General features: G+C 36.0%; 1 protein-coding gene across 17 annotated transcripts in view; it reads left to right on the top strand.

Annotated features, from left to right (window-relative positions):
• Btbd10 (BTB domain containing 10) overlaps nucleotides 1-23,192 on the top strand; it is a 55,573-nt gene that overhangs the window by 11,740 nt on the left and 20,641 nt on the right. For 7 of the 17 annotated variants that reach the window (XM_075971935.1, XM_075971933.1, XM_075971931.1 and 4 more), the window contains one exon: nucleotides 3,825-3,982. The exons of 7 other annotated variants lie outside the window; for them this stretch is intronic. In XM_075971935.1, coding sequence (XP_075828050.1) covers nucleotides 3,882-3,982 — 101 coding nt within the window. In that variant the 5' untranslated portion in view covers nucleotides 3,825-3,881. Of the gene's footprint in view, nucleotides 1-3,824; nucleotides 3,983-8,330; nucleotides 8,702-23,192 lie in introns of those variants that run through there. 3 more of the 17 variants (XM_075971932.1, XM_075971927.1, XM_075971930.1) reach the window with 2 other exon arrangements.

Raw genomic sequence — 23,192 nt, 5'->3', positions numbered from 1 at the left:
TGTTAGATGTGCTCCAGCTCTCTGCAGCTCTGCTCGTTTCTCGTCACCATCTGCTGCTGTGGCTTATTTCTCAGCTTAGTGGTCTTTTAGCTCAAGCCGAATTTCTGTTTGTTTGGTTTTTTTTTTTGTTTGTTTGATGTTTGTCATGTCTCTACTGAGATTCCTTTTTGTTACTCATCAAGACTGTTCTCTTCTTTCAGATCTTTGGATCTATGGGCCTTTGTTTGGATATATTTATAAAGAGTGCTTTGAAGTTTGCTAACCCAACATCTGGGTCCACATGGAGTCAGTTTTTATCAGATCCCTTTTCCTGTCTTGTTTCTTCACACGCCACAGTTTTTAGTTGACACTTGACTGTTCAGTGTTATCATGAGAGATGTTGTTTGCTCAGTGAGGACTATTTTTCCTGAACTCAGGCAGACTGATTTCCCCTGCACTGTATAGCAGCTCTGACCAGATCTTCCCTTTTCAAGCTTTTTACTCATTGGCTTCATATCTGGGGTCGGGGGTGGGAGCAAGTTTGTGGAAGGAACTTCTTCCTGCACCTATTGCAAAGAACTTGGGCAGATATTATAGTCAGATTTTTAAATTCACCCTTTCTGTGTCCTTTTTTGTGGAGTTAGTGGGGGATATACCCCCTTCGGTTCCAGCTTATTTGATAGTGGTCTTTGTTCTTTTGACATCCTAACCATAAAGGTTTCAGTTTTCTGCTGTGTGTGTTGTGTATGATTAAGGAATACACTGAGTTAAGAAACAACAAATCCTAGATCTCTGTCATGCAAGTTTTGATGGTAGGTTCTACCTAGTGAAGATTCTTCTGTAGTCTGTATTTTATCACCAGGTTATCAGGGTTCTCCAGGGCTTCTGTCCCTTGCATGTATAATTTGGTAATCAGTCAATGATCTGAGCAAAGTTTTTGCGCAAATATTGGGTCTTTACCTCCACTTTTGATATATCTGTTTTAAGCTCTATTTGTACTTGGCAGTGTTGAGGTTTCTTTTTCCATGTTGAGCTGCATAGCTTCCTGGTTCTCTTCACCTTATTTACAGTAAGATAGAAGACACTGAGCAAAAACTTGGAAATGAACTCAGGGTCTATTCCTTTTCTTTCACTGTGATTTGGTTTTGAGATTTTCTAGTGTTTTAAATAGGCTTTAATTTAAAAAAATTATGTATATGGATATTTCGCCTGCATATATGTCTATATACCACTTGAGTGCCTAGTGTCACAGAGGTCAGAAAAGGACATTGATCCCCTGGAACTGGAGTTAGAGATGCTTGCGATCCATTGGCGACATAATGGTGCTGGAAATCTAACCAGTGCTCTTAACCACTGAGCCATTTCTCCAGCCTGTTTTAAACAGCCTTTAAAAAGAATCTATTCAAGTTTAAGTAGTTGTTTTCTGTAGAGAAGTTTACTTCACTACATTTAGACAAAATTTCTTTTTGTTCCTAAGATTTTCATTTGTTTTAAATTTTTGTGTGTGTGTCATGACTATATGTGTAGTATTCAAGTCCCTCAAAATCCTATAGTTCTTGATCTTTCTAAAAATGACTGTTCAGTCCCTTGTCAGTTAATTTATGAATTTATATTATACCCCTTAAGGATATTTAAAATGGGGTAATCAAAAGGAAACTATAAATGTTTTTTAAAACCTTTTCAACTCTTTGTGATTTTTACATCATCTTACTTACTTTCTATTGCTGTGATAAAACACAATGACCAAGGCAACTTATAAAGGGATGCATTTAATTGGGCTTACTCTATCAGATGGTTAGAGTCCATGATGGTGAGACAAAGGCCTCATAGTGTCAGGAGTAGCTCAGAGCTATATCTTCACTAAAAGAGCTATCCTTAGAAATGACAGAAGTCTTTCTGAAACCTTGAAGCCTGCCCTCGATGACACACCTCCTCCAAGGCCACATCATCCAAACTTTTCCAAACAGTTGCAGACCTAATGAACAGGCCCAGCCTCTGCAATATTTCTAAGTTATTTAGAACATGGACTGTTTCTGTTGTTTCTGTATTCTCTCAAAACTCTGTGCAGTACTCCAGTAATTGCTTTTGAAGATCCAACAGTAGTATGTTTCAGATTGCCCACTGTGGTGTGGATGGATGTTTGGCACTCAAATGCCAATTTTTGAAGGAACTTTTTAAGCTAAGCAATTTTGGTAGGGGAGCTGGAAAGCCTTTACCGGTTTGTTTGGTTTTTTTTTTTTTTAAATTTCATTGAAGCAAATATGCCAAGAAGCTTACTGATAGATAATAAGGTTGGTCAGCGTTTTATTAAACCAATACAAGTGACAAATCTTTACAGGGTACAAGACCATTGTCCCACAGTAGAGAGAGAGAGAGAGAGAGAGTGTGTGTGTGTGTGTGTGTGTACTCCCATGCTACCCCATGCACGTGGAAGTCAGAGGACAGTCTTCGGGAGTCGGTTCTCCCACTCAGACTGTAAGACTTTGCTTTGCACAAGTGCTTTTACCCAGGAGCCATCTTACTGGCCCTGTCTTTGAATTTTGTGAATAGCTCCTCATTTCACTCCATCAAATTCAGTTAGCAATTTAGTTGAAAAAATGCTGGAGCCAGTGTCAGAGAACCTGGTTCTAGTCAGATTTACATAATTTTGCTAGACAATTTGAGCAAAGTTGTATACATTTGTTTATCAATTAATTAAGTTTGATGGTGGTGGTAGTGGTGTATGTTCACAATCCCTGTAAGTAAAATCTGATCTGTTGTCAAATGAATGTGTGATTTTCAAGATCAGGACTATTTTATATACTAAATTATTATTGTTTTTTTGTTTTTTTTTTCTCTGTAGCTTTGGAGCCTGTCCTGGAACTAGCTGTTGTAGACCATGCTGGACTCGAACTCACAGAGACCCGCTTGCCTCTGCCTCCTGAGTGCTGGGATTAAAGGCGTGCGCCACCACTGCCCGGCATTATTACTGTTTTTTAAAATCTGACTGCTAATCAACATTGTAAACTGCAAAATTACCAAAATTCTGAGGTTATTTTCTGTTCTATATATGGGATTATAAGGCCAGTCATCTTGATGATTGGGAAGATTATATATTTAATATACTTTTAAAATACTTAGTTAAGCTATTATGTAAAGCTACTGAGTTTCTTTGTAACTTTGATAGATTTAGTAGCTCTAAACCTTGTATATATGGAGAAAATATTGATAGTATTCATTGATAAAGCACTTTGTAGTAATTGCACTGTAAGGAAACATTAGGATAACTTTATACAAACATTTGTCAGCAAAAATTAACTTTCTATTTAGCATCAATTTGGTTAAGGAAAAAATAACAGTATTATTTGGCCTTAAATGCCTTGTGCCACTGGGAAATGTAGCTTAGAGGTAGAGCACTAGAATAGCCTCCATGAGGTCCTAAATTTAATCCCTGGTAGGGAAAAAGCAAAAAGATGCCTTTTAAAGCATCTTAATTTTGGCAGTTAAGAAATGTTCCAAGTGAAAATTTATGTAAAATAATCTATGATTGTTTTTGCTTTAGGGGTACTGATTGATTGGTGTTTGGAAACATGAAATACTTTGATAATTGTTTAAGTGTACTTATGTAAGTACTATATTAAACTGACACACAAGGGTAGCAAATTGAGCAGATGTATCAAGTGGAAAGTACCTTTAAAAGACTTCCAGGGTTTATTTTAATCTGATTTGTGACATTTTATGGTTAACATTTGATGATCTACTTAGCACTTTACAAGTATATCTAATAATCTCAAGTATATGACATTCTTTGGCTGTTTGATTCTGCATGGCATAGATTTAAAGGTCAACACTACTCTTTCATGTAGGTTATGGGTGCTACATGTGTGCTTTCAGAGCAGTAGTGTGAGGAAACTTGAAGTGGGATGGCAGGACGGCCTCATCCCTATGACAGTAACTCCAGCGATCCAGAGAATTGGGATCGGAAATTGCATAGTAGACCTCGTAAACTTTATAAACATTCAAGGTAGGTAGAATATATATATTTCCCATATCAAAGCGCTGTTCAATCTGATTATTAAAACCATTGCTTCATTGATTGTGGCAAACCATGTCAGGATGTGGCCTTGTTTATAAAGCACTGTGCATGTTTGTTTCTCCTGAAAAAGCTTTTAGAGAAACGTTTCTTTTAATTTTTTTAGTATTTGTGTTTCTTTGAATACTTTTGCCTCTAGATTATGTTAACATCTTAGTTGACTACATAATTAGGTATTATAATTTGATCAGTTTGAAATTCTGGCAAGTTAGGTTAGTTCTGATGTACTTGACACTGTAACAGAAGGTTATTTCTTCTTTAAATATATTACGTGTGCAGATTTCAATCGACAGTTTATATATTTGTGTCAGTACTCAGGACATCTTTAAGTGTGCAAATGTATTCTATGGGCACACTGATGGAATGGGAACATTCATCTTTCCAGACAGACTCTGCTGGTTCATTTTGAGTTTGATTCATGAAATGAAATTGATCTCAAAAGTTCATGCTTATGTTTATGTTATTTTTTAACTTTGATTTTACACTATGTGATAAAATGAGAACTTCATTTAGAATACTTTGTAATCTGATAATATAAGACATAAACTGACAGTTCATAAATACCACATTGCACGGGTATGTAAGGATGTGTTCATAGAGAATTTGTTTTCTGAATATTATGTAGAGGATATTACTGGAATAAATTAGCTTACTCAAATAAAAAAATTCTTCTGATTATCGACAAAAAATAAAATTTTCTCGAAATAATAATATCAAAACTTTGAATTCCTTTTTGTAATATTAAAAACTGTTTTGAACACCTTAAACTATGTATTTAGAAAATATGAGTGATTAGGTACTTTCTGACTTCTTACACGATACTTACATGTATTGTATACTTTCATGTGTTGTCTTAAGTTGATTTCATTAATTTCCAAGTACATGCTACACAGTGTAAATATTTTTGGGTTTGTTTTATTCTTTGTGTATATGTCCTTCAAGTAAGACTCTCATTTATTTCCTAGATAATTATCTTGTCCTTATTTTGGAGGTTTTAATGATATGAGTTTTATCATTGTATGGGACTGTAGTTGTATGTATCATAGTGCATGTGTCTATTTCAAGTGAATTTTGTGTTATGCTTTTTAATTCTTGATATGTTTCTGCTGGTGTGCAATAGTGCATTATTTAATGAAGATGTGAGAAGGGTACAACTGTCTTGTTTGTTTTTAGAAAGGTTCATGCATTCAGAGGTAAAATTTTGTAGTAGTGATGTTTTCATTTCAGTAACCTCTCTGTTATATCCTGAATGGCTGTGTTTTAAACTTTTTGTGGTGCTGAGGATTGAGCATAGAGCTTTGTACATGCTAACGAAGTACTTTGCTACAAAAAATTTTGTTAGCAACTTTTTGATGCTGTTTTGGGGTAAGCAGTATATTGTTTGAATGTAAGATATTAAAGTGAAATAAAAAATAAGACAGGACAGTGTATTGGCAGCACCTAGGAGGCAGAAGCAGGCAGAACTCTGTAACTTCAAGACCATTCAAGGCTACAAACTAAGACTCATTTTGAGGGGCAGGGGGAGAAAGTGGAAGAAGAAGAAATTGGTTTAAATTTCTTTTAAGCTAGGTGTGGTAGTGCACGCTTAAGCTCTAGCATTTGGTAGGTGAAGTTGGGAGGATCAGAAGTTCAAGGTCAACCGGGCTACTTAAAACCCTGTCTCAAGTCAGCACAAGTCAGCAAAATGTTAATGGGGACTAGAGAGAAGACCAAAGTTCAATCTCAGCACCTACATTTAGCAGTTTAGGACTGCCTTCAGTTCTAGTTCCAGGGGATCCCTGTGCCTTGAGGCCTCTAGGGCACCTGCATGTGCATAACATAAACTTAGGCAGACATACATGCATACACATAAATATTTTTTTAATATTATGGGAAACTTTTGAGTGGATTTATATTAAGACTGATTTATATTAAGCCCAAATAAAAACAGCTTACTTTTAGAAATTGTTCGTCCTGTATTTTAGGAATTTCACTTAAAACACTGTAAGAGGGAAAAAAAGGGCTGTTTAACACCAACAAAAGAGAAAAACCTGCCCTCAGTTCAGAAGGGCACTCAAAGGGTGCCGGGGTGCTTGTGGGCACTGCTGTGGAGTACTTGGATCCATATATAGGCTAATTAGAAAATTGTAGGACACATAAATCATCACACTGACTTGTAAAATGAAGTTCAGAGAAAGGGTCATTGTCAGCTTGAGTTAGAGGAAAATAAGATGAGCTAGTCCTGAGGCGCTTACAGCATTAGAGTAAGGATGGGTATATCTGTCAGGACCTTCAGGAGATTACCTTACCTGGATCTGAGGGCACAGCTTTGGATAGTATCACTGTTTCCATTAGATAGTTGAAAAAAATGAGGTTAATAGTCTTGCCCAAGCATGTAATCACAAAGCTCTAATTTATAGATGTTATTCTCATTCTTTTTAAAATTTTAAATACTGTATTGTTACAGATAGATGAGGTATAATGAACTCATTTCCTATCCCCCAGACTGGTTACTAATTCATGTCTGATACGTTCAGACTCTGTATTTCCTCCTGTTCACCACCACTCCCTACCCCCTTTCATTCTCAAGAATTTTGACATTTGAGTAAATTCCCCCCCCCCTTTTTAAAGAGGTTTTGTTGGTGGTGGTAGTAGTTATGGTGGTGGTAGTAGTTAGTGGTGGTGGTAGTAGTTATGGTGGTGGTAGTTTTGGTTCTTAAATCCAGAGGAAAGAGGTACCTCATGCATCATAGTTGCTTAAGAATATCAGGGTCAAAGTCCTCTAATTTTTTTGACTTTCCCCTCAGGTTCACAAGATGAATGTGTAGCATTAACCATTATCTTTACCTTCTAGACATAGGGGAATGAGAATATTTGGGGGAATTTCTAATAGATATCTGCTTATAAATGATATCACTATCTCTAGATCAGGGAGACTGAGAATAAGGAAATACAGTTTTTAATTTAGGTCTGTTGCTTTAAGCAAGACTGGCAATTTATAAATACTAAAATGGATTTTGTAAATAGTAAATAATTTTCTTCATTTAATTTTAGTAGATAATGTAAAAGTTATTTTTTTAAATGTGCTATTTATGTGTATTTTAAAATAACCTTATGTTTTTAGTATTTTTACTTTAATGCCCCCCCCCACCTTCTTTACTCTCAATGATCAAATAAGTGTGGATTTATAAAAGTAGTAGTAGTTACCTTCTATGTGTACTGACTTTTGTTGATAATTAAGGGCTTGGTATAGAAGTCATGATTTCTAGGAAATACAATTTTTTTATTTTTGAGATTATCAGATTATCATTTAATTAAAACATTTCTACTTTTCCTTTCCTGCCTTCAAACCCTCCCAGAAATCTCTCCCCAATTTCCTTCAAGTCCATGACCCCTTATTTTCACCAGTTTTCATTGCATACATATGTAAATATATAAATAATTCTAATTCACTCTGTTTTTTGAATGCAGGTTTTCTATGATGAACCTAGAATTTGTATACAAATAAATTAGGTTAAAACCAGTGAGGTTTGCTTCTGTGTTACATACATATATGATATATGTAGCTAGTATAGGTAATGTGTATGTAGAGGAACTTTCTAGCTTGCTGAAGTTGGTAACAGTGATTTCAGTTGAAGCATACTTGGCCTGAAATGTGATAACTTTTTTTTTAAATTACAAATTAGAGGGCTTTTTTTTTTACTATTTTTAAAAAAGAAAACTAACACCTCTTTTGTAAAATGTTAAAATGTCTGACTAAAAAAACACACTAAAGGCTCTTGAATTCAATAGAATATGACTATGTAAAAACTGCTCTCTGCAGTCTGCTCAGGTTTCTAAAGATAAATGCATATATCCAATATCAGGCTTTGCAAGGTTTCATTTCCACACAGAAGCACACATGCTTGTTTTTTTTGGAGACTACATGTAAAACATGCTTGTTTTTCCGTTCCCCTTTGGAATAGTTAGAATAGGAAAGTTTGGTTCTTAACAGAATAGTTGTGGGTGGATTCTTAGGCTGCAGGTGTTTTCCTTGTGGCTTTAAAGAGCTCGCTGTCTACAACGGATACACTGGTACTGGAAGGATGGAGTTATCTGCATCCTAGTTCTGAAACCTGGCAAACCATCAGAGCTAGAATTAGCTTTACAGATGGCATTTGGCAATAGATCTACATATCTCTAAGCCCTCCGCTCCTGCGCTTTCTTCCACCTGCCTATCAATTACAATAGCCAATCACTGTTCAGGAATGGAGAAGTGGGATGATCACTGCTCACACGATGCTGTTTGGTTAGAAACGTCAGTGCTGCACAACCCACGGCTGAGTCAGTGTCTGTGAGAAAATGAGCTGAATTAATATTTAGAGGGGGTTGATTCTCTGAACATTTAAAGCTTAAATAGCTGCAACAGCAGGATTACACAGTAGAGAGGAGAAAGCTAAAGGAAGTCTGTGGACAGGTGAGGTAGGAGGAGACTGGAAGATTTTCTGATTGTTCAGAAGAATCTTGAGGATGATGGAAATACCAGATGAACTAAAGTTTCCTAGTAATGCCCAAGGATGCTGACCTGGCTTTCAATGCTGCATTGTTTGAAAAAGCAGAGTCCCTTTACACTCTGATTTTAAATTTTTTCTCTTGTTTTTGTGTGTCTACCCTGGCATATACTAAAGGAAGGTGTGTATTCGTTTTTTACATACTATCTCTGGATTTAACTATATACAAGAATGAGTATAAGAGAGAGAGAGAGCAATGTTAGCCTTTGTTTCATAATAGGCATTTACATTTCTGAATGTAAAAGACCATGCTTTGAATTTGAGTTTAATGGCACATTTAAAATAAATGGAGTATGTTATTGTTTTCATAGGTTTGGTGCTTTGTTATTTCATGTAACCTGAGAATGCATTATATTTAGTATTATATTTTATGAATGCAAAACTTAACTAAGGAAACAAATTTTGAAGCATTTTGATACGTTGGAAATAAAATTCAAGATAAAAAATTAAATAATTACCTGAAAGTGGAGTTAAGGAGATTTTTTTCTTTGAAATGAATTAGAGATGAATGGAACTGTTTATATGTAGTAATTTTTTTACAAGACTGAATTTGTTTGAATGGGGAAGCCCTGTGGCTGGACGACTGTCTAGTCTACAGGATACAAGCAGAAGATCTAAATGCTGCTACTGAGAAAGAATTGCCAGGCACGATCTTTGTGTTACTGTAGTTTAATGTTAAACCTGATAAAAAAAATTTGTAAACCAGGATAATTGCTCTTGATGAGATATTTTAAATCTTTACAGGTGACAATGCTTACTTGATTAGGAAATTTTAGCACAATTTAACATGTTAATAAAATTTCCTCTGTCTTTATTACCAGTTATTTTGTAGGGATTTTTGGTATATTTGGTATATTAAAATTACTTTATTCTAATGTAAGTAATTATAACATCTTTGCCTTATTTCAGTATCCATTATTATTCCCCTGCCTAGTCTCAAAAAATATTATCATTCAGTTATATCTGTCTATATATGTGTATGCATGTATATATTACTATATATTATATTTTTTATTGATTATATGTGATATATATGCATATATAATAAATTTTATATTGGTGGTCATAGGCCTAGAAATGATTTTTATAAGCTTGTTACCATAATAAAATTATGAAAGAAGAACTTCAAGCTGAATCTTCTTGCCTTACACTTTGTGGAATATTTTTCTCTGGTTCTGCTTATTCTTTTCTGGTAATAATTCTTGTCCTATTATGAAAGTGATACATATTGATTACATCAATTTGAAAAGCACTGAAAAGCATATAGAAAAAATGTTACTTTTCTAGTAAAAGCAAATAACATTAGACATTGCATCTTTAACCAAATATGAATATATATCATACATGTATATTTTAAATGACTTCCAGATACTACTAAATGTTCTGTTATATAAGATATATTCTAAAAATTATGAACATTCTGTCATGGTCATCTATAGCACACAGTGCCATTTAATTGTAGTTCTTCTGAAATTTGACCAGAGACATTATTAACATGGTTTTCATTCTATATTTTTCAAAAAGGAGGACTGTTTTAAGGAGTTAAGTAAAAATGTAATTTTTATTTTATTTTTTCTAACAATAAAAAGATCCTTGATATGATTTCACCTTGAGCTCAGTAAAGATATGCACAGTGTTTTAAATGAAACAGATAGTTGTATTTTTTAAAAGTCCATATAAAAATCAGGAAGATTGGGGTTCAAATGAGATGAGACATTAGAAAATGGGAGCACTGTCCAGAAAGGTCTGTTGTGTGACATTTCGTGAAAGAAGGTAGGTTCAGGGCAGTGCAGTACTAGTGTGTGACAGTGAAGGTTTAGAAGCTCTCAGAGAGGAACAACGCTAGAAACACCAGTAACAAACACGAGAACAAGCTTGTTAGTGACACAGAAGCCGGAGAATGGTGCAGATGACCCAAGGAGGAAGCTGCAGTCAATCAACGTCTTCCACTTATTAGTAATTCTTGTGGTCTTTGAAGATTTATAAGAGCATAAGGACTGCTGAAAGATTCTGTGTCTGGTTTCGAAGCAGCCACAACATTTTGGAACAGAAACGAGAAGGATAATATAGACTAACTAACTAAAAGAAGGCCAGATGAGAATGAAATGCAGTTGCAGTTAGCATGCCATGTGCCCTTGGAATATGTTTGAGCCTTTTTTTTTTTGTAGAATACCCTTGAATGTAAGGTAGGTAAGGGGACTAAATGTAAGGAATTCCAAGGATATCAAGGATATTTGTAAGGGCTGTTAGACACCACTGTGTGGTTTTAGTGTTGTGCATGAGAAGAGGCTGAGGGTGGCTGTTAATACATGACACAAAACAGTGTAGGGTGGCTGCTACCGCCCCGTTCTCTCCCTATCTTTCTCAGTTATTAAGGACTCTTAGAATAAGAAGTATTTTCAGATACTTGAAAAATTTTAGTTCGATAAAGAAATTAAGCCAGGCGTGGTTTTGCATGCCCTTAATTCCAGCTCTCAGAAGACAGAGGCAGGTGGTGAATTTGAGACCAGCCTGGTCTACCCAAGCTTCCAGGACAGTTAGGGCTACGTAGAGAAACCCTGTCTCAAACAAACAAACAAACAAAGAACAGGAAAGAAATTAAGTTTGGTTTGAGTCAGGCTTACTTGAGGCTAGCAGCATGAACTCCTGAAATTGTTTGCATCATATCTCAGACCTTGAACTTAATTAACTCTGGTTTCAGACAACTAGTAGATAAAGTATTAGATTATTAGATATATACTGAAATTTCAGCTAGACTTCACAAACATTATTAAGATATACCAAGGTATGAGTTTGTTAGTTTATTCATTTGTTTGTTTTTGTCAGTGTGGCACAGGCTGTTGCTGTCCGGGAAAAGGAACCTCAGTTGAGGAATTGCCTCTGTTATAGCTAGTAGGCAAGTCTGTGAGGACATCTTTTGATTAGTGATTGATGTGGGAGGACCCAGCTCACTATAACATGGGTTGCATAGGGAAGGCAAACTGAACAAGCCACAGGGAGTCAGACAGCAAGCAGCATTTCATCCTGGCTTCTGTTTTGGTTCCTGTCTTCCAATATTTTTCTGGCCTTAAGTTACTGCCCTGACTTCCTTAGTGATCAGAATGTATAGGCCAAATAAATTCTTCTCTCTATGTTTTGATCATGTTGTTGTTTTTTTTTTTATCACATCACATTTCTAAGTTAGAAATCTAACAAAGACAGACATATTTAAAATTAAGTAAGATAACTCCTCAGAGTATAATTACTGTTGTGTACTTGTGCCAAGTCTCTCTGCTAGATATGGTTACCGTCTATAAATGAATACCAGTCGCACTGCAGATACAGTTTTCTGACGTGAATGCCACTATGGCAGTAGCTTCTGAAGTTTTGTTGTGTTAGTTCTATTCCCTTCTTCTTTCTTAGGAACCTGCAGATTGCATGAAAACTTCTTTGTTTGATTTTCTTTTCACTTATTTTTTTTCTCTTTTCAGGGTATTACAGATATTTTCTTTCTGCTGTAATCTTTTAAAAATTGTTATTTTTTTTGTGGTGGTTTGAATGAGAATGGCCCCCATACGCTCATATTTAAACATGTGTTCTACAGTTGATGGGACTGTTAGGGAAAGACTAGGAAGTGTGGCCTCATTGGAGGTGTGTCCCTGGGTGGGCCTTGAGATTTCAAAAGCCCACGCCATCCTCAGTTAGTTTCTCTCTCTTTCTTTCTGCCTGGATCAGTTGTAAGCTATTAACTACTGCTTCAGCACCATGAATGTATGCTGTCTGACATGTTCTCCCACCATGATGGTCACAGACTCTAACCCTTTTAAACCCTGAGCTCCAATTAAATGCTTTCTGTCGTAAGCTGCCTTGTTCTGGTGTTTGACATGACAGTAGAAAACTTACCAACACAATTCTGAATTGTAAGAGTTCATTACTATTCTCTAATATGTGATTTCCCCACCACCACTGAGGATAGAACTGTGACATCATCACTGAAAAATTTACCAACTCTACCTTTGTCAAGCCATGAGTTGTTTCTACATCATTGTCATTTTAAAGCCATTTACTAAGTACAATCAGATAAACTTTTGGTTCTTTGTTTCTTCATACAACATAATGCACTTGAGATTCATTCACAAAGTTAGGCTTATTAGTAGTTTATTATACCTTTTTATTTAAGAGTGATGGCCCATAGTGTGGCTGTACCCTGGCATATTATCTCTTCAGGAAACGTCATGGTTAGTGTCGTAATCCTCAAAGCAGTGTTTAGAGCTGGACTTTTTTTTATTTTTTTGGTGTTTTTGACACAGGGTTTCTCTGTAGCTTTGGAGCCTGTCCTGGAACTAGCTCTTGTAGACCAGGCTGGCCTCAAACTCACCGAGATCCGCCTGCCTCTGCCTCCCTAGTGCTGGGATTAAAGGCGTGTACCACCACCACCTGGTTAGAGTTAAGATTTTTAAAACATTATGCATGACTTTTATATGACAGTTCTATTGTAGGAATTTATGGTTTTATTATACAAAACTGAGCCATTTGTAATTAAGTAATAAATTAGTATTGCATAAAGAAATAAGCAACATTGTAAGGTAAAGTTGTAAAATTTTAAATGCAGGTAGGTATTTTGGTTGACTTTATTTAAAGTTGGTTTATTTACATAACAAGAGGTAGTAGAAGTTAATGGTCCCTTATTGATAAAACATTGTGATATGGAAGAGTTCTTGATTGAGGAATCCGATGTGGGTGTTTGTCATAGCTTTATTGGATAGTGTTGGTCTGTGAGCTCTATAGTTAGTGATCAGTTGCTTTTGTAGCTGTTTTTAATCTGTTGTTGGTTTCTGAGACCATAAACTATACAGCTGTGTGTAAGAGTCTGTGTCGGCTGGTGGGGAAAACTTTAGTATGAGCCAGCGAGAAAGCTATGGAAGGAAAAGGCTATTACGAAAAGAAAAACTGAATTGAAATTTGTTATGTATAATGAGCGTGGCTCAGCACTGGTTTCCTGGTTTGGTAGTCTCAAGCACGTTGTGTGGCCAAAAAGCCAATTTTAGTGTACAGTTTGATAAATTTAGATATTTTATACACTTATAAAGCCTCAACCACCATGAGTGTAATGTTTTTTTTGTTTTTGTTTTTTGTTCCTTTTTTTCGAGATAGGGTTTCTCTGTGGCTTTGGAGCCTGTCCTGGAACTAGCTCTGTAGACCAGGCTGGTCTCGAACTCACAGAGATCCGCCTGCCTCTGCCTCCCGAGTGCTGGGATTAAAAACGTGCGCCACCACCGCCCGGCATGCTATTTTTACATCCAAAAGTTTCCTGAGTCCCTTTTCTCAGTTGCTGCCCTTTATGTTCGTGCACCCACCAAGCTGTCTTCTAACTCTACACATTGTCTGTAATTCCTAGAATTTTATGTATTTGTTTGTGTCTGCCTCTTTGAGATGACATAGTTGTTTTGAGATTTACTCCTTCTATGAGTTGTATAACTTGTGAAAAATATTTATGTTTAATGAGTCTTATCATCTGTAGGTATATACCACAAAAGTTTGCCTACCTGCTCACGGACATTCAGTAGTTTCCAATTTTGAGTGGTTATATATAAAACTTAGAAAAATACTTGTATTTGCAAGTTAAATTTTTTATTGATATTTATTGAGCTCTACTTTTTTCTCTGCTCCCCTCCTTGCCTCTCCCATCCCTCTTCAACTCTCCCCCAAGGTCGCCATGCTCCCAATTTACTCAGGAGATCTTGTCTTTTTCTACTTTCTACTTTCCATGTAGATTAGGTCTATGTAAGTCTCTCTTAGGGTCCACATTGTTGTCTAAGTTCTCTGGGATTGTGGTTTGTAGGCTGGCTTTCTTTGCTTTATGTTTTAAAACCACCTATGAGTGAGCACATGTGATAATTGTCTTTCTGTGTCTGGGTTACCTCACTCAAAATAATGTTTTCTAGCTCCATCCATTTTCCTGCAAAATTCAAGCTGTTGTTATTTTTTTCTGCTGTGTAGTACTCCATTGTGTAAATGTACCACATTTTTCTTATCCATTCTTTGATTGAGGGGCATTTAGGTTGTTTCCAGGTTCTGACTATGACAAACAAAACTGCTATGAACATAGTTGAGCACATGTCCTTGTGGCACGATTGAGCATCCTTTGGATATATACCCAAAAGTGGTCTTACTGGGTCTTGAGGAAGGTTGTTTCCTAATTTTCTGTGAAATAACCACAATGACATCCAAAGGGGTTGTACCACTAGCAATGCAGAAGTGTTCCCTTTACCCCACAACCTCTTCAGCATAAGTTGTCGTCAGTGTTTTTGATCTTGGCCATTCTTACAGGTGTAAGATGGAATCTCAGAGTTGTTTCGATTTGCATTTCTCTGATGATTAAGTGTTGAATGGAGCAGCGGGCTGTGTTTCTGCCACCCAGCTCCCGTCTGCCTGGCTAGCTTATGCCCCGAAATAATTACACGGAAACTGTATTCTTTTGAACACTGCCTGGCCCATTATATCTAGCCTCTTCTTGGCTAACTCTCATATCTTGCTTAACCCATTTTTAATAACCTGTGTAGCACCTCGAAGTGGTGTCTTACTGGGAAAGATTCTAGTGTACTTCCATCTTGGGCTGGAGCTTCATCGCGTCTGCCCTGGAGGCGTCTGAGCTCACTTCCCTTCTTCCCAGCATTCTGCTCTGTCTACTCCACCCACCTAAGGGCTGGCCTATCAAATGGGCCAAGGCAGTTTCTTTATTAACCAATAAAATCAACAGATTGACATGACCTTCCCACATCAACTAAGGATGTTGAACATTTCCTTAAGTGTCTTTCAGCCATTTTAGATTCCTCTTTTGAGAGTTCTCTGTTTAGGTCTGTACTCCATTTTTTTTTATTGGATTATGGTAACCAATTTCTTGAGGGTTTTTTTTTTTTTTGAGATCAGACCTCTGTGTGATGTGGGCTTAGTGAAGATCTCTTCCCATTCTGTAGGCTGTCGTTTTGTCTTGTTGACCATGTCCTTTACTTTATAGAAGTTTTTCAGTTTCAGGAGGTCCCATTTATTGTTTCTCTCAGTGTCTGTGCTGCTGGGATTATATTTAGGAAGTGGTCTCCTGTGCCAATGCGTTCAAGTGTATTTCCCACTTTCTCTTCTGTAAGGTTCAGTATGGCCAGCTTTATGTTGAGGTATTTGATCCATTTGGACTTGAGTTTTGTACATGGTGATAGATATGGGTCTATTTTCATTCTTCTATATGTTGATATCCAGTTATGCCAGAACCACTTGTTAAATATGTTTTCTTTTTTCCATTTGATATTTTTTGCTTCTTTGTCAAAAATCAGGTGTTTGAAGATGTGTGGATTGATATCCAGGTCTTCTATTCGGTCTCAGTGGTCCTCCTGTCTGTTCTTATGTCAATACCAGGCTGTTTTCAGTATTGTAGTTCTGTAGTAAAGTTTGAAGTCAGGGATTGTGATGCCTCCAGAAGTTTTTATTGTACAGGATTGTTTTGACTATCCTGGATTTTTTGCTTTTCCATATGAAGTTGAGTACCGTTCTTTTGAGGTCTTTGAAGAATTTTGCTGTAATTTTGATGGGCATTACATTGAATCTGTTAGTGAAGTATAGTTTTATATACTTCATTTTATCTATATTTGTATTTTTTCTGTTATTTTGGAAGTTTAATATATGTATAAGTCCTTTAGAACCGAGAATTATTTTCTCTCATCAGTGCCTTTTTGTTGTTCTTTAATGGTGATTTTTGAAGAACAAAATTTTTTATTTTAATGGTCAATTATCACTTTATTCTTATACAGATTTTGCTTTTTATTTCTAAAGTTTTATGTTTATGTATGTGATCCATTTTGAGTTAACTCTTGTGTATAATGTGAGCTACTGACCAGACCAGAATCCTGTTGCTCTTTCCAGTTCTGGAAGTCAAATGTCCATTGCTTATCTGTCCTAGTACCATTTGATAAAATACACTTTCTTCCTTTATTATTTTTGAATGCTGTTGAAATTGTCTATATAAATGTATGTAGGTTCTTTTCTGGTCGATTATTTTGCTTGTCTGTCATGATGCCTATACTACATTGTATTCATAAGTGTGATTTATTTATTTATTTATTATTATGTATACAGTATTCTCAGTATTCTGTCTGCATGTATGCCTGCAGGCCAGAAGAGGGCACCAGATCTCATTGCAGATGGTTGTGAGCCACCATGCAGTTGCTGGGAATTGAATTCAGAACCTTTGGAAGAGCAGGCAATGCTCTTAACCGCTGAGTCATCTCTCCAGCCCCGCACTGTGATTTTTACAAATAAGTCTTGGAGTCAAGTTGTCAGTCTTATAACTCTCCTTTTTTATTAGTGATTTAAATCATTCTAGTCACTTTGCATTCCCTGTGTGCACTCAGGATCAAGTCCAGAACCTTATGCGTGTCAAACAGGCATGCCATTGAGCTCTACCCCCTTTTTCCTCCTTACAAATTTCAAAATAGTTTGTCTCTTTTCAAGTAACTACTCGGCTTAATGGGACTGGAGCAATGATTCAGTGGTTAAGAACACTGGCTGCTCTCCCACAAAACCTGAGTTCAGTTCCCAGCACCCACATGGCCACTCACAACCATCTGTAACTCCAGTTCCAAGGGATCCAGTCTCCTCTGGCCTCCAGGGGCACCAGGCATGCATATGGTACATAAACATACATGCAGGCAAAATACCCATACACATAAAATTAAAAAACAAGACACTGTATGGTATTTTAATTGGAATTGTTTGTATCCATGAGGTCAGCATACAAAGAAGTAATACTGTAACAGTATTAAGTCTTCTGATTCATGAAATTATGTCATGTTTTGAATGTTTGAATGAATAAATTGCTTTCTAAAATTTTCAATTTTAGAATGCTTTTTTTATTGAATATAGGAATAGACTTGATTTTAAAATAGAGATCTAGTATTTTGCACCTGTGCTTAGCTCATTTGGTTGTGATAGCATTTGAATAAGATCTGCTATAGATGATCATGTGGTCTTGAGGATAAAGATGGATTACCGCTTTACCATTCTGAATGCTTTCTACGTGAGATAATCAGTTTCTAAAGAGACCATGTCTTTTTTTTATTTTTTATTTTATTTTATTTTTATTTTTTTTATTTTCGAGACAGGGTTTCTCTGTAGCTTTTTTGGTTCCTGTCCTGGAACTAGCTCTTGTAGACCAGGCTGGCCTCGAACTCACAGAGATCCACCTGCCTCTGCCTCCTGAGTGCTGGGATTAAAGGCATGCGCCACCACCGCCTGGCTGAGACCATGTCTTTTTGACTCTCAGTTTCAGAGGTTCAGTGCACACTCCCTGGCCCTGTTGTGCTGCATCTGTGGCAACATTACATGTTTCCATAGTGCACGGTGAGAGAGAGACTCCTTACACATGACGCCAGAGCACTAAAAAGAGAAGGAAGGACCAGGCTTCCAAATTCTCTTTCAAGGGCATATCCCCAGTATGCCCTCAATACTTTCTTAAATTAGCAACCCCCCAGCAGACATCTATAGTATACAGGCCAGTGATCAAAGCATTCAAGATGTGGACCCCTGGCAGACACTGAGATCCAGACTACAGCATTTTAGCAACACATTGAGTATTAGAAGCCCTTGACTTTGTTTCTCTCTTCCTAGGCAGAGTATTTTGAATATACTTGAATATTTTATAGATACTCTTTATCTGCTTGATGAAGTGCTAAGGTTTTGGTTTGGTTTGGTTTGTATTTTATATTTAAATCAAGAGTAGATTTGCATTTTGCCAAATGTATTTTCTTTATATGTTGAGATAAATGTTATTTTCCTCAATAATTAATAAGGCTATTAACCAGTTCTGGGTTTTTAGATAAATTGCATTTAATTGGTGGAATTATTATATCTTCATGTATTGCTATAACTATCAAAAACACTTAGAATGTTTGTCTGTTTATAGTTAGTTTTCTTGAGATTCTTTTTGCTTTTACTGGAATAATGCTGACCTCATAGAATGAGTTGGGAAATTCTGTCTTTTCAGTTTTATGTGAGACTTGCATAGGGTTGGTATTATTTCTGTTTGAAATGTTCATCTGGAACTGGAGGGTTTTTTTGAAGGAATGTTTTAAATTATAAATCCAATTTTTCTAATCTATATGGAGCCATTCAGCAAATCTGCATTCTTGAGTGAACTGTGGTAGGCTTGTAATTTTTTGGAATGACTGTTATTACTGTTACCATCATCATTAACATTACTACTACTACTACTACTACTACTACTACTACTACTACTACTACTACTAGCTGTTGTTTGAATTTCAGTCGACTTTGAACACACCATTGCTAACTGTAGCCATTTGTGCCTGCTTTCTCGGTCTTTTTCCTAAGTGACTAGGATCCTCTAAGCTTTGCTTCCTTTGGTTTTCCTGTTTGTTCCTCTCTTTTGTAACTTTACTGTTTTCACTCTGCTCTGTTAGTTTTTTCTACTTTTCTTTGGATCCAATTTTTCTATTTCTTGAGATATAAACAAAGGTCATTTTCTTAGACTGTTCTTTCTGCTACAAGAGTCAGTGTTAAGTTTGGCCCCTACTAGTACGGTATCGTGCCATAGCAAAGATTTTTGACATGATGGGTGAGTTTTAGTTTCTTTGTGTTTGGAATTTTAAAATTTCTCTTTTCACTCCTTTTTAAATAAAGATGTTTATTTAATTTCTGAATCTTTATTTTCTTAATTTTTCAGTTTTAATTTAATCTGTTGTAGTCAGGAAATACTTTGTATGATTAAGTTCTTTTAAGTTTATTGAGATTTGATTTATTGCCTAGAATATGGTTTGTTATTGTAAATGTTTGTGTGCACATAAAAAGAATGATTTTCCTGCTATTATTCTATAACGTGTTCTATAAGATAGGTCAAATCAGTTGATAGTGTTATTAAAATCACATTAATGGATTTGTGTCTGCTTCCTCTTCTAAGTATTTCAGTAGACCTGAGAGTACAGGTTAAATGTGAACTTAAACATGAGTCTCTGAGTTTAATTCTTATGACCATAATACATAAGTAATCAAGTAAGTAAATATAAAAATAATATAACGGTGTTATAATCGCTAGTAATCGTGAGGCTGTCTATTCTCATTTCACCAGTTTTTGATTTATATAATTTGAGGCAGAAAAACATTTGAGTTATGTGTTCTTAATGAATTTATACCCTTTTCTTATGAAAGAACTTAGTCTTTGAGCTCTGCGTTGCTATTACAATGACCACCATTGTCTGTCATTGTACTGATGATAGCCTCGTGTGTTTCTTCATACTTTTATATTTAATCTCTCTGTACCGTCATATTTAATGTGTGTTTCTTTTAGGTGGGATAGCTAGGTTTGGTTCTGTGTCCAATCTGTGTTGATTGTTTGCATTTAAGTGGTCTAGACCACTCGTATATGAGTCTGTTATCTTCCATTTATTCCAGTTTTCCTCCCATCTTCTTGACTTTTTCTTGTCTTTTGGATCAACTGGCATGTATATTTGTGTGAATTTTGTGTGTGATTGCACACACAGGCATGTAGAGGCTCGAGATTAATGTTGGCCATCTTCCTATCACTCTCTGCCTTGTTTTTTGAAATAAGATCTTGGCACTGAACCTGATTGGCCAGAGAGCTTTGATAACTACCCCTCCTCCCATCCTTGAGGTTGCAGACACATTGTTGTGTTTGCCTTTTACTACATGGATGCTGGGGATCTAAATTTAGGTCCTCATGCTTACACAGCAAAATACTGTTACCCACTGAGCCATTGTTATAGCCCCAAATAATTGTGTGTGTGTATGTTCATTTTATTTCAGTTTTTAACATTTTAACTAAAATTCTGTCTTGAGTGAATGGTTACTTTAGCTCTTCCAGTACACTATCTTTAATACACCTCCCAGCACTGTCACTTCTTATGTAGTATAAAGCCTCAGGAGTGTGCTGGTCTCTCCAATTCCAAATTTTGTTTTATTGCACTCATGTAATATTGTTGCAGTTATTGTTTAAGCTAATTTTTTAAGAAGAACAAAACAGTAAGAAAAACAATACTTTCCCCTTGCAGTTAGTTACTCTTTTCAGGGTCCCTCATTCCTTGTGTAGATACATATTATTATCTGGCATTATTTTTTCTTCTACTGGAATTGTTTCCTTTTTCCTTTTGGATAGATAGACTCATGATCAATTTTCTTTTTTGTCTTAAATTTGTTTTTGAAAGATAGTTTTGTTCTGGACCACCAAGAACCTACTATTTGGTGTTGCATTTTTCTTTAAAGTATATAGGCGGCTGTTGTAGTTAGGGTTTCTTTTCTTTTTTTTTTTTTCTTTTAGTTAGGGTTTCTTTAAAGTATATAGGCAACTGTTGTAGTTAGGGTTTCTTTTGCTGTGAGTAGACACCATGACCACAGCAACTCTTACTAAGAAAAGCATTTAATTATGGTGCTTACAGTTTCAGAGATGGCCAGAAGCATTGTGGTATGCAGGCAGACATGGTAATGGAGGAGGAGATGCGAGTTCTGTATCTTGATCCACAGACAACAGGTAGTGAACTGTATTCTGGGCATAGCTTGAGCATATATGAGACCTCAGAGCCCACTCCCACAGTGGCATATTCCCTCCAATAAGGCCTCACCTACTCCAACAAAACTGTATCTCCTAGTACTGCCATTTCCTTTGGGGTTCATTTTCCAAACCACCGAAGCAACTTATTATGCATATCTGTGACTTTGTAATTTTCATCAAATTTGGGAGAAATCCAGATGTTCCACGTTTTCTCTATTCACTTTTCTTCATTTGGGGATTCCATCCAGGAGGTCATATTGAATTTGACCCACACCATACACAAGCTCTGCTTATCTTGCTTTTTACACTCTTCTGTGTAGCTGGTTGAACAGGGTAATAACTGCAGTCCTGCTACTGCTAGAGGCAGGTACTTGGAATGAGCTACTTTCTTTCTCACCTGTCTCAGGTGACACAGAGCACATTCTTTTAAATGCAGCCCAGGGCAGAGCTGTCACTGTGAGCTTGCTTGTCCTTGTTGTTTATTCTGCATATACTGCTTTGTCTTCAGAGTGTTTTGGTGATTTAATATTATTTAATCAAATAGAGGAGACCATAATTTGTCTTTTGTAACACCCGATTTCTGAAGGCTGATTCAAGGTGCATGCTATTTGACATATAAAAAAATGTGATGACACCATTTGCATTTACTTAAAATTTAAGGAGTTTAGAAATTAAGGCAGTATTTCAGTAGAACATTTAGCAATGTCTAATTTTTTAAGCGAAAAATGATGTCTTATAAAAAGACCGTTTTAATTAATTAGTCTGCTTGGCCCTAATTCAACTGAATATTTAGCCTGTATTTGCTTAGCCTTAGTTATGATTGGACAGTCTATGAAATTACTAGATCACATTCAGGAATTTGCTTTCTTGTAGTACAAAATGATTAAAACTTAGCAGTGAGAATAATAGAGGTTTTGGGGGCTTCACCACCCCCATATGTGATCCTTCTATTAATATAGACTCCTTTTTTTCTACTTCAGAAGTCAGCCAGGAATTCTGAAATTCCTGTTCCAGTAGTAGAATTTCTTGGTTCTATTTGAAGAAAACGGTTATGTTCTAAGAATATAACTGTTCCCCTTTTTTTTTCTAGAAGGAACATGAGAATGGAAAGTTTTTTTCTTCTTAAGGCTTGTGAGAAACATGGTTGCAAATGCTAACAGACTGATTTTATATCCCTAGGAGTAACTAAGTCTGCCTTATCTTCTCTGCCCCCAATCTCTGTTATAGCAGGGTGGTGACTGATTTCCTTAGTGAAACAAACCACAAAAAAAAAAAAAAAAAAAAAAAAACCAAACCCAGTGGAGCAGTATAGTTAATAAACTAACAAAAGGTGACCTTGAGTCACTAAAGGATTTAAATCTGCCTTTGGAATTGTGAGATTACACTTTAACCAGTGTGGTTTTGGTAAAAAGAAAACATTGTAATGTAGAGGGGAACATTAACATTAATCAAGACTCAGCTTACAGTATTACTACCACCTTGGCTAGTGTTGTATGACAAAGCAAACTTGGAAGTTTGAACTTTTCTGCCCTCATCTGTTGTAACTAAACAACTAACAACTTGCTTTTAAGAGGTGCATTGTGACCAGTGCTTTGCTACCCTTTCTGTTGGTTTATTCCTAATACCAACTGTAGAAAGTGGATAGAATCTTAGAACCTATAGGGGCCTGTTTCCAGAATATTATATAACTCAAAATAATATGTAACTATTAAAGGAAAGTTTGGGTCTAACTCTTTTATTACTGTAAAATCAAGAGTTCCTTCTACTTCTAAAATATGTTATACTATTTCTTAAACTGTGACTGTCATATAAACATTTCCAAATGCTGTATTTCTAAATGGTCTTGAGTCTGACTGTGATTACTACCATTGCCTTTTCTATACCTGCATTGTATTTTTATTGTTAACTTTAAATTTTTATTTTCATTTAATTATTAAAATTTTACATATTTTTAGGAATTAGTGACTAACTCTAATCTAAATTTTTTTTATTTATTATGTATACAATATTCTGTCTGTGTGTATGCCTGCAGGCCGGAAGAGGGCACTAGACCTCTTTACAG

Source organism: Microtus pennsylvanicus, chromosome 5 (assembly GCF_037038515.1).
Source record: "Microtus pennsylvanicus isolate mMicPen1 chromosome 5, mMicPen1.hap1, whole genome shotgun sequence".
NCBI lineage: Eukaryota > Metazoa > Chordata > Mammalia > Rodentia > Cricetidae > Microtus > Microtus pennsylvanicus.
This window is presented reverse-complemented; position numbering and strand designations above follow the sequence as displayed.